Here is a 12,756-nt window from a genome sequence, read left to right as displayed (position 1 = left end):
GTGGTCTGATTTTTTTTTTCTTTCATTGCAGCAAAGCCTCATTGGGTTCAGCTCATAAGAGATGTAGAAATAGCAGTGGAGGACAGTCTTTTTTGGGAATGCCGGGCAAGTGGTAAGCCCAAACCTTCCTACCGATGGTTGAAAAATGGAGAAGCCCTTGTGCTCGAGGTAAGGTAATGAGCCCGGTTAATCCTCACTCTCTTCATTTGACATTAAATAAATGCCTTCCTCGTACCTAGTGCCAAAGTAGACTCGAGTTTGCAAGCATTCATTCGCACCTTAAGAAGTGTCAAAGGGGATAAAATATAAAATCAAGTACCCAATCTGCCAAGAAGAAAATATTTTCAACATTGAATGTCATTGGGAAAAGGTGATTTTGTGAATTTAGTCTAACTATGGTATAGTTTTTTTGTTTGTTTCTTTTGTTTTGTTTTGTTTTTTGGTTTTTGTTTTTTGCTTTTGAAATTAGGGAAGGCCTTACTTTGATCAAATGTGGAATATAATTTGCTTTTCCCTGTCTGACAACCTGGTATGGCCTCTGGGGAATAATTGTTAGGTGGTTACCTTCTTACATGCATACTTATTTTCTCAATCACTTTCTTTCTTAAGCCATGTAATTTTTGTTCTTTTAAAAAATTGTGTACTATGTCAATTATATTCCTTCCAATTTCTATATATAACCTGTCATACTACCTAAAAACCCTTAATAAATGTGTTTCCCAGAACTCTTTTTAATGCACAGAATTTATAATGTGTTTGATTTGTGTGATTAAAAAAATGGTGAAAACCTTTCCAGTTGACGGCATGGAAACATGATACATTTTTTAAAGTCTGCAACTTTAGCCACGGGGAAAAATAAAATGGCTGCAATATTGTACCTCTTTCTTTGTTATTTATTTTACCAATAGACATTTGGACTGAAGGGTGTTTATTAGTATTACTAATGTGTGGCTGTTATGTTAAATCAGTCACAAATTTTTAAATAAGGAAAAGTTAAAATTTCAAGTCAGATTGCACAATCCTCTGAGGAAAACTGAAGGAGGTTTGTGTACGACTGAAATAATAGTGGTTTTCATTTTTCTTTTCAAATGATGTATACATTTATATGCAAGACATTTTTGTTATCACCTAGGAGAGAATACAGATAGAAAATGGTGCCCTTACAATATCAAACCTAAATGTGACTGATTCTGGCATGTTCCAGTGCATAGCAGAAAACAAACATGGGCTCATCTATTCCAGTGCTGAACTTAAGGTTATAGGTAAGACTAAGCTTCTCTTGTCATATTTTTTTTCTTAAACCCTCCCTTTTTGCTAGAACAAGAAGTACTTACTTCTCATATTACATTCCTATTGTTATAATATCATTCAGGGGTTTTAACCAGAGAATATATTTTAATGATTTCTAAAGGAAAGCCACAGCTGTAGGTGGACTAAGCCTCAAAGGTTGAAGTAGGGCAACAGTAAGGAACAGTGTCAACCTAAGACATCCGTATGCAACTCTAATATTTTAAATGGAGCAATGCCTTTTAAGAGAATAAGAAAATTTGGTGCGTTTTGTTGTTGTTGCTGTTGTTGTTACTGGGCCAGAAAAGTAAATATTGGAATTCAAAACAATCATATATTGTTCCAAAAGGAGTTGCCTTTGGTTTGAATAACCCTGCTAGAAGCCTCAAACACTGGGCATACTGAAGTTTTCATTTAAAAGGCTCAACCATTTGAGATTCTGAATTATTTTCTTCTTGCACTTTAAGTATATGAAAAGACAGAAAATGTTATATGTTATATTGTGTTTAGGGCAGTTATCCAGAAAAACACTTTGTAAGTTGCAAATGCCTGAAAATCAGCCAAAAAATTGTCAGGGCATAGCATAGTTATGACATAAATAAGAGAGAAAGTAGAAGGGAGATTTATCGCTACATGTAATTAAAATATAGATTTGGGGGCGCCTGGGTGGCGCAGTCGGTTAAGCGTCCGACTTCAGCCAGGTCACGATCTCGCGGTCCGTGAGTTCGAGCCCCGCGTCAGGCTCTGGGCTGATGGCTCGGAGCCTGGAGCCTGTTTCCGATTCTGTGTCTCCCTCTCTCTCTGCCCCTCCCCCGTTCATGCTCTGTCTCTCTCTGTCCCAAAAATAAATAAAACGTTGAAAAAAAAATTAAAAAAAATAAATAAAAAAAATAAAATATAGATTTGGATCCGAACAGAATTTGATCCTGGCAGGACTCAAGCATCATCACCATCGTCAGGCTCTAAATGGTGTTCCCCAACACGTTCAGTTTCCAAGAGCACAGTCAATACAGTGGAAAATACATGGCTTTCTGAATTGCTCATATAGAAGTCACAGTCCCACATGTCATTGGCCTTGTGTACCTGATTTGGGCCACATACCCATGGCTGGTCCGATCCAATATGGCCCAAAGTTTGTAAGCACCTGCTAACTCAGCAGTCCTTAGCTGGGGATGATTTTGCCCCCAGGAAATCTTTGGAAATGTCAGGAGACATTTTTGGTTGTCACAGTGTTGGGGATACATAGGGGAAAAGGGAACCAGTGTGTGTTACGGGCATCTTGTGAGTATAGGCCAGAAAGGCTACCCACAAATAATCCTACAATGTAAATATCCTACAGCGCGCATGACAGCCTCTCACAACAAATAATTATTCAGCCCAAAATGTCAGGTGCCGCACTGACATTACTGGAAGCAGTTCTCTCATCCTTCATGCCTGGTGGTTAGAAATGCATTTTCTGCAGTAGGAGGCCTGAAGTCTGGGAAGGGCAGATCATCAGCTGAAAATCTGGCTACTGTTATCCATGACAGGGAAGGTGGGGTATTATAACAAAAAGAGAGTAGAATTTGTACACAGTCTTAAGTTGAAGCACTACTATCTCTTGTATTAAATTAGCCTTATGAGTGACAGTTTATTCATCTTAAAATGGATGATTTCCTACCCAAAATGCTATATGAGGCTTTTGTATGGGAAAAATACTTTTAATCAAAAGTGTCCTTTTAAGATCTTAATTTTTAAGGCCAACAACCCCTTGATAACGTATCTTCTTTATCCACACTCTTATATAGAATCACACAATATGATTCACTATATGATCTCCACTTACGAGAAAAATAAATTATATTCACTCAGGTTTGCTATAAGGCAGAGTATTAGACATTAGGAGAAATGCACTATGTTTAGTTAACTTTTTCTACATTTGCAATAAAAGACTGATTTTCTGATTAACCTATCATTTCATTCAAAGATACATTGTTATGTATCTTGAACGTTCAGGTGTTGTTTCGGGATCAACATTCTGTTCGTTATCAGCAGACATAATGTTCTCTACCTGTTATCATATTTAATGTGATACTCAAACATTAATAATGCAGATTATAGATTTCTCCAACTCAGAAGTTAAACATAAGCATATGAAAATTTTATAATGGATGTTGATCAGTTTTATGCAAGACGATAATAATTCAGTATACTCAGCCTTCCTTCTAAAAACATTTACTGAGCACCTAAGTGCCAGGCACTGTGCCACATGCTGGGTCTTGGAGATCACAAGGGACAATGAGCCTGTTGTTGTCTGCATGGAACTAACTTTCTGTGATAAATGTTTTTCATTTTGATACGCTCATGATTGAGCTATTTTAAAACTTAATGGTGAAGTTTAGAAATTTCTACATAAAAAATTATCCCAAGATTTAGAACTTCTAGGAACATACAATGATAGGAATTACTTTTTGAGCTTTGAAATCCTGTGAGTGGTGCCCACTCAATTAAGTAAATCAGGTACTGACATCTGTGTGCCAGGAAACTTTGAATGTAGTTATAACCCATGTGCCTGGGTGACTCAGTTGGTTGAGCATCTGACTTCACCTCGGGCCATGACCTTGCAATTTGGGAGTTCCAGCCCCTTGCCTGGCTCTGTGCTGACAGCTCAGACCCTGGAGCCTGCTTTGGATTCTCTCTCTCTCTCTCTCTCTCTCTCTCTCTCTTTGACCCTCCCCTGCTCACACTCTGTCTCTCTCTAAAAAATAAATCCACCTTAAAGAAAAATTTTAAGTAGTTGTAACCAATATTAGGCTGTACGTTAACCCAACTAAAATTTAAATTAAAAAATAAATAAAAGTCATTATGAAGTCAACCTTTGAACCTACAGGTATTTTAAAATATTAAATTAAAGGTAAATTTTCATTCTCTCTTTCTTCCCTTTCAGCTTCTGCTCCCGATTTTTCAAAGACTCCAATGAAAAAGTTGCTTCAAGTGCAAGTGGGCAGCCTGGTCAGCTTGGATTGTAAACCTAGAGCCTCTCCCAAAGCACTCCGTTCATGGAAGAGAGGAGATGTGATCGTGCAGGAGAATGAAAGGTATTTTATTATCCGAAATAATGGTGATGTACTCTTCTTACTTTCCATAGTGATGTCAAAGTGGATTCTTAGTATGAAATGAGAAGCAGCAGCATTTCAGTAGAATATGAGGTGTTGAAGAACCAAGACAGTGGTAACTTTGAGTCTGTAATACTTTCTTTTTTTTATTTTTAAAAATTTTTTTTAACGTTTATTTTTGAGACAGAGACAGACAGAGCATGAACGGGGGAGGGTCAGAGAGAGAGACACAGAATCTGAAACAGGCTCCAGGCTCTGAGCTGTCAGCACAGAGCCCAACGCGGAGCTTGAACTCACAGACCGTGAGATCAGGACCTGAGCGAAGTCGGACGCTTAAGCGACCGAGCCACCCAGGCGCCCCGAGTCTGTAATACTTTCATGAAGATAGTAATCAATTTTTGAAATTGGAAAAGGGTTGGATGTATCATCTAGCTTCTTCCTACATAGAATACCTTATTTTATCAAGGATTTTCTCCTCAGTCACCTGGTAAGACTCAAAAGTAAAATGATGAAAGGTCTGTCCTAGACTCAGATGAGCCAATGTCCCAGGACAAAGTAGAGAAGACATAATGAGAGCATATGCCAAATAAATACCAATATTGCCATTTCCCTGTATTGAAATAACTTCTCATTCCTGGTTTTAGTTTAGACAAAGGCTTGCTTGGTTTCCTGACTGTTGTAATAATGAAGAGGAAGAATGAGACTTAAAGGTATCAGTTATAGAGCAGACTGACTTCCCGGGTTCAAATCTTCATTCAGCCTTTTCCTTCCTGAGTGTAAAGCTTTCCATTTGGTGTCTCATTTTCTCGTTTTTAATGAAGATGATAATTAGTATGTTATGAGGCTTGTTAGCTAGATGAAATACATAAATATCTATACAGCACTTAGGTTGTTACCTGTCAGTGAGTAAGTGTAAGTATTGGCTATTATTATTATTTATTGAGAACTGCATGCCAGGTATTATGCTCAGAGCTTGTGATAGGTAGAATATTGACCCCAAAGATGTCCGTGTCCTTTTCCTGTAAACCTTTGATTGTGTTACATAGATGACCAAAGGTAATTAAAGTTGAAGATAGAATAAAGGTTGGTAAGCAGATGACTTTAAAATTTGAAGTTTATCCTGGATTATGTGTGTAGGTTCAAAGTAATCACCTGAATACTTGTAAGAGGAAGAGGAAGGCAAAAGAGTTTGTCAGAAACATATGATAATCAAACGTAAGGCAGGAGAGATTTCACACTTCAGAGGGACTTCAGTTGGTATTTTTGGTTTGGAAGATGGTGGAAGGGAGCCATGGGCAAATAAATTTGCCGTATTCTCTAAGATGGGAACAGCCCTCAGTTGACAGCCAGTAAGAAAACAGGGACCTTAGTCCCATAGCCACAACAAACTGAATTCTGTCAACAACATGAAGGAGTGTTTAGTAATTCTCAACCTTCCCAAGGAACGCAGCCCTGATAATACCTTGATTTTGGCCCAGCAAGACCCATACTGGACCTCTGACTTCCAGAACTATATTATAATAAATTTGTGCTGTTTAAGCCAAATTACTAAATTTGTAGTAATTTATTATAGAAGCAAGAGGAAATTAGGGCACCTGGGTGGCTCAGTCAGTTCAGCGTCCAACTCTTGGTTTTGGCTTAAGTCATGATTTTGCAGTTCATGGGTTTGAGCCCCACATCAGGCTGTGCACGGTCAGTGTGGAGCCTGCTTGGAATTCTCTGTCTCTCCCTGTCTCTGTGTTCCTCCCCTGCTCATGCTGGCTCTCTCTCTCAAAAGTAAATTAATAAATTAAAAAAAAAAAAAGGCAAGAGGAAACTAATATAGAGCTCTGTGTGCATTATCTTTTTTAAAAATCTCTGCAACTCTGTGATGTATAGATCATATTATCATCTCCATTTTACTAATGGGGAAAATAAAACTTAGATAATACAATTTGCCTTAAGTCACATAAGCCAAGATTTTAATCCCTGACTCTAGATATAACCACTAAGTATTTTCAATGTCACATTTTGTATAAGGAGCCCAGAATTTTAGAGGCCATCTCACCCTTTGAAGTCATGGAATCCAAATTACTCTTTTGGAGATGAGGGAAAACAAACAATAAAACATTAGGTCAAAAAAATATGGATTAATTTTTTTTTTTAATTACAAAGTCTTATTGCCGACAACCAAGTTGAACTGCTTTTATATTGCCAAGACACCAAGGTATTTTTGTGAGTTGGTATGATAATACAATCTGCAATTCCTCCAGTATTTAATGGGAGACACTTCCATTAAAAAGGAGCCACAGCAGGATGACAAGGCAAAATTGTGAACTGAGTGATTAAACACAATCCAGCTAAATGCTGGGCCTCACAGAATAGATTTCTGGAATAGGATGTTAATTAGTGATTTGGAGTTTAATTTTGTAAACCAGTTGAAACAAGTAAAGGCTTGTGGCACAAATTAGTTAATTGTGTCTGTACTGGAAGTTAAGTCTTCTCATGTAACTGCTGACTTTTCGTGTTAAAAAAGTTTTAAATAGTTTTAACTGTGTACATAAATTAAATAGTAGTTAAGTCCCAAGGATTTCAATGTTTTACACAATAATAAACCCACTTGTCCTCGCAGTAGTGCCTATAGTAGGCAGAGGTTTTTAATCTTAATTTCAAAAGAGGATAAGAAGATTAAGAGTTTTAGCAAGAGGCACACAAAGAGGGATTTACTCCCACATTATAGAGTAATGGGGTAATACAGGAAAAGAGAGTATAAATTCCAGAATCTGATCTGGGACTTCTGACTCCGCTCCTTACTACCTTGGTGCCATTAGATCTATTATGTAACACCTTTGAATCTGATGTCTAAGTGACTAAGAAAGACAGATGCCTTTTGGTTGGGTGATTCGTTGGCTGGTTGATGTCTCTCAAGGTAGGCAGTTGGGACTATCTGGAATCCACAGTTGTCCAAAACACAGACCTCTTTTATCTTGCTTTACTGTCTTCAGATTCTGAACCAAGATGGTTGCCATGGCTTTAGCTCCTCAATGTCATCTCCCAGTGACAGGAAGGAGGCAGGTAGAAATCAGGGTACACTTCTTCCTCTTTTTAGGAACGTCTCAGAAGTTCCATACGGTTATTTCCTTTATGCCTTATTGGGCAGAAATTAATTAGCTGACCAAACTGAAATGCAAGGGAGATTGGGGAATATGGATTTTTTTTTTTCTTTTGGCAGGCCTGTATCCAATGAGAATTTGGGATTACGTTTTTTTTGTTTGTTTGTTTGTTTGTTTGTTTGTTTGGGTTTTTTTCAAACTGGCATTATGTTTTAAGTAGAAAGAGGAAAACGATTTACTCGAACAATGTATCATGTTCATCAGTGTTACTTGTGTCCATTTCAGGACTACTGACCCTCCACTTTGTTTTAAGTATTTGTAACATCTCTTTTATGAATAAGAAAACTTTTAGATGTAAAAATAGGGTTAAATAGAGGAAACATGTTTATGAAGAGGGTCCATAGTGTTGCAGTCCCTCCCAAGTATCTTAGTTTGAGCTTTTATAACACAATACCATAAACCAGATGGCTTATAAACAACAGAAATGTATTTCTCACAGCTCTGGGTGTGGTCATCCAAGGTCAGGGTGCCAGCTTGGTCAAGTTCTGCTAAGGGGCTTCTTCTCGGTTTCAGATGGCAGTCTTCTCCTTACATCCTCACATGACAGACAGAGAGCAAGACAGCCCTCTGGGGTATCATAAGGGCATTAATCTCATCCAGGAGGGCTCCCTGCTCATGACCTAATCACCTCCCAAAGGCCCAGCCTCTTAATACCATCACATTGGGGATTAAGATTTAACACATGAATTTTGGGGAGACTCAAACATTCAGTACATACTACCAGGTCTGATTATTTGTATTTTGCTTTTATCTCTTTGGACAGCAAAAGTACTGATGAGTCGGAGCCTTGATACTTAGGGGAAACGCTGCTAGAAGCAATTATTGAACAAGTTACACTTTTGAATCTTCTCCAAGTTCATGTGAAATCAGAGTGGGCCTCAGCCATCACTTGGCAGCAAAAGCCCCATGTCTGTCCCTCTTGACTTGGTCACAGCCTTAAGCCAAATTGAGGAAGCACTTTAAATGATAGATTTATTGTGGTTGTTGAATCATTGGCTGTTCTGACTTAAAACGTCAAGATTCAAATCTCATTTGGGGGAACAAATGACACATTTGAAAATAGAAGACAAAATTTTTGATAGCGTATTTGTGGCAGGATTGTAAATCCATTCGTTTTTTAGGTTTTTTTCTTTTCCTTTTTCTTTATCTTTTGTATATGAACTTGGGTTTGTCACTGCATGAGGAACTTATAAATAGGAAAGCTTTCTCCAGCCTAGCGTAGGAAATGCTGGTGGCAAATACACTTTTGATTAAGCCAGTATATACATATACTTTATTATTTAAAGCCCAAATCAAGAAAAATAAATGTAAAAAAATAAAGTCTAAATCAGGAAAAGAAATTAAGGATTAAATATGTCTTAAAAATTGCAAAAATTGATAAATATGTCTACTGTGTAAATCACACAATCACACAATGAATAATTATCTTCTACCTGGTTTGTAAGGTTTTATATCAGCACAATAACAGCTTTGTAATTAACGCATCAGGCATAGTAATGAGAATCTAAGTCACTGAGACAACTAAATTACAGAATCGCTTTGAAGAAATCAGGGTTATTGCTTTGAGGTCGAGAGAGCATCTCAAACTAAGGTACTAAAGGAATTACTTCCCAGCAGAGGTCTTAGGAAAGCTGTTCTGAATAGATTACAAGAGCTTACAATGTAAATAGTGGTTCTTAAGGTCTTAAAATCAAGTGGTCATTCAGTCATTGGAAAATATTTTGAGCACCTACTCTGTGCTAGGAACTAGGTATTTAATTTTTGTCAGAGAAGTCCATCCTCTTGTTGGTAGCTTTTCAGGGTATACATACAAGTGCAGTAAAACTCAATTGGTAAAGTACAGTTTGTTCTGTGATTACCAGAGAAGGCTCCATCTCCAAATTAGGGATCTGAGCAGACTTCTGGAGAATGTAATATGTACAGCAAGACTTGAAAGATGACTAGAGTTCACTGAAGAAGAATGCTTCAGGCAGAGGAAGGCATAAATACCTGAGTAGCTTCAGTTTACTTCAAGCGTGAAGTGTCCGGCAAGGGGGAATGCAGACAGAATAGGGCTATCGAGGTGAGCAGGAATCTTACTGAGAATGATGGAAAGCTAAATCAAGAAGTTTGGGCTTTATTCCATAGGCACTGAGAAACAACAGAGTAATATCAAAGTAGCAGAATTAAAAGATCAAATTTAATTTTGATTATTTTCTTTAAAAAAGCACAATGGTGGCAACAGAACACGGATTGGAGTGGCAGAAAGACTTGAGGGAAGAACCTCCCTTAGTAGTAATTCACCAGTCTGAACATGAGACTCTTCTAGCCTGAACTGAAGAAATGGCAATCAGAATGGAGAGAAGCATTGAGTATGAGAAGGGGTTAAATCCACAGGACATAGGAGTTGTTGATGAAATTAATGATTTGACAAAAACTTGAGAGGCAAGAATGAATCCTAAATTTCCAGCTTAGACATCACGGAGCATGGTAAACCTATTCAGTGAGAGAGAGAACATTACAGAAAGAGCAGAAGTCAGTGCAAATCCAAGTGCTATTTAGGTTGTTTGTGTTTGAATTGCTTGTTGGAAACCCAACTGGATATATGAGCATACAGAAGTTGACTAAATGAACCTGGAATTCAGGAGAAAACCTTGAGCTATAGATAGAAATTTAGGTGTTCTGAGCATGACATGGTAGCTGTGAAACCATGGCCTTAGAATTGTCTTGAAACATATATAACATTACATGGTAGAGCATCAACACCTTACTTCTGAAGCTGATGGAAATTTACGCTATGAGTAGAGAATCCTGTTTTTACAGTTTTTGTTAAATAACTAACAGTCATAATTTATAAAGAATCAATTTATTAAGTCAGGTGGAGAAAGACAGATACCATATGTTTTCACTTATATGCGGAGCCTGAGAAACTTAACAGAAGACCATGGGGGAGGGGAAGGGAAAAAATAGTTAAAAAGGGGGAGGGAGGCAAACTATTAGAGACTCTTAAATACTGAGAACAAACTGAGAGTCGATCGGGCATGGGGGAGAGGGAAAGTGGGTGATGGGCATTGAGGAGGGCACCTGTTGGGTTGAACACAGGGTGTTGTATGGAAAACAACCTGACAACAAATTATATGTAATAAATAAATAGATAGATAGATAGAAACAAAAGAATCGATTTATTAAGTAAAAGTCAGCATAAGTCTCCTAGTATGCAAATATTCTAACCTTTGAAATTACTAGCATTGGGACTGGGCAAAGGTGTTGTTGTTTGCTATTTTGTTGTTTTGTTTTGTATCTGTATCATCCAGTACTGAGAAAAGTTACTGTGCTTTTTCTCCCTGCAGGAAACAGCGGTTTTTGAATAAACAGAAATGCCCTGCCCCTTTGAGTGTTCAGTGGTATTACACCAAGTGTTGGTGTTTTACTGTTCTTTTATTCATTCATTCATTGGCTTATATTCCACATATTTTCAAAAAAGACTGGAGTGAAAATAGAATGTTTTTTCTCCTTAAGCAAAGTAAAATTGGAAAAGACTCTAGAGAATGCGAGCAGGCATGGTATTCAAGAAGAAATAGCCAGTTGGCATATTTTAAAGAATGGTTAGCTTTTCTGTATCACTTAGTGGTACTTAAAATGCATTAACCAATTACTTTTAAAAATAGGGCTTTCAGTTGAATGCTATTACTTACAGTAGTAAATATTTTATTGCAATAGCCTCAATTCAAAAAAGTCAAAGAATGGCCCATTACTTCTAATTAAACACATTAAAATTGTTTCATATGTTCTAGGCAGCATTTAATATTATAGAAGTTTAAATGCTTTTTAAAGAAAAATAGTAAAGGTTTTTTTTTTTCCAAATATTAATAGCCATAATCCACACAATGCTTTTAAAATGTATTAACCAATTCTTAGCATACATTTTACATATATTTAGAAACTGGCTTTCAAGTGCAATGAGCATGATGTGCTGTATGAATCCATTTATATGACATTGCTGAAAAAAGCACGGCTTTAGAGACAAAAAATAGTGATCACTGTTGCCAGAGTGGATGGAGAGGTTGACTGTTTAGGCACATAGGAGAACTTTCAGGGGTGAGGGAATTATTCTAGGTCCTGACTGTGACAGTGGTTACATGTCCACATTGATTTGTTAAAACTCACCGAACTGCATACCAAAAGTGAATTACAATAAATATAAATTATACTTTCGTTTCTTTAAGCAAAATTTTACATGCAATCTTACACTCACCTCATCCTGAATTCGTGAGTAGCTTAAAGAAATTGAAAGGCTCAAGAAATGCTCCCAGGAGGCCACTTTTGCCTTCTGTAAAACATTGAGCAATTCCATGACAGCACTTAGAAGCAGAATCAAAACTTTTGCCAGTAACCAAAATAATTCTGTCAGGGCAAGAACCACTTGGCATTTCTGCCCCTGCTACTACTAGTCACCACACTCTTGCTTTGTAAAGATGTGTCTAGGAACTCTGTTACTATTCAGCAAATCTGTTAGTTGGTGCTTCCCCTTATTTCAAGCTCTTAGATGAAGAAGAATGATACCTTTGCCAAAGTTTCAGTCTCCGTCCCTTCCCTGTTCAACCACATGTCTTGGCTCCTCTCTCTCTTATCACAGGAGAGTCTATTTTTTTTTCATACTGTTCAAAATGCTGCTCCCTTGTCTGTCTGCCTTTGGTTACCCCCCTCACCCAAAGAGCTGGATTTTGTTATCTTCCCCTTCATCCTAAGGCTACCATCTAAACAGCTGTTACTTTACAACTACCCTATGGGTATGGAAGCTCAGTGGGTTTTAGTTAATCTACCCTCGGGCAAACAGCTAAAATCTCAGGTAATTCTTTGCTCCTGTACCATTAGTTCCAAATTAATCTCTAAGTGGTAAATTTAGAAGATCAAAGGAGATTTTTATTTAGTATGTGTGATGTTGCCACTTTCAGGACTTGGCTATTAGTTGAGTAAAGATTGACATTCCTGCTTCCTGTCTGTAGGGAAGGTACTCATGGTATCCACTAATTTGTCATATCTTTATTCAGCAGTGGGGGCTGCCCTCAGCACTAATACACAGATGAATACAAAACAGTAAGGGCCCTTAAAGAGCCCACAACACAGTCTGTTTAGAGTTTGGAAAACTTAACCATCAGTTACACTGGGATCGACTATATGGTCAAGGTGACCATATAATGTATTCTGTAAACTGAGAAGAGGAAGGGGATGCTGCTAGGAAT

General features: G+C 37.6%; 1 protein-coding gene across 3 annotated transcripts in view; it reads left to right on the top strand.

Annotated features, from left to right (window-relative positions):
• CNTN3 (contactin 3) overlaps positions 1-12,756 on the top strand; it is a 348,839-nt gene that overhangs the window by 254,629 nt on the left and 81,454 nt on the right. For all 3 annotated transcript variants that reach the window (XM_045493570.1, XM_045493569.1, XM_045493568.1), the window contains exons 9-11: positions 32-168; positions 1,133-1,262; positions 4,214-4,364. In XM_045493570.1, the coding sequence (XP_045349526.1) occupies positions 32-168; positions 1,133-1,262; positions 4,214-4,364 (418 nt within the window). The remainder of the gene's footprint in view (positions 1-31; positions 169-1,132; positions 1,263-4,213; positions 4,365-12,756) is intronic.

This window comes from Leopardus geoffroyi, chromosome A2 (genome assembly GCF_018350155.1).
Source record: "Leopardus geoffroyi isolate Oge1 chromosome A2, O.geoffroyi_Oge1_pat1.0, whole genome shotgun sequence".
Lineage (NCBI taxonomy): Eukaryota > Metazoa > Chordata > Mammalia > Carnivora > Felidae > Leopardus > Leopardus geoffroyi.
The sequence above is the reverse complement of the archived record's forward strand: the minus strand, read 5'-3'. Positions and strand labels throughout refer to the sequence as shown.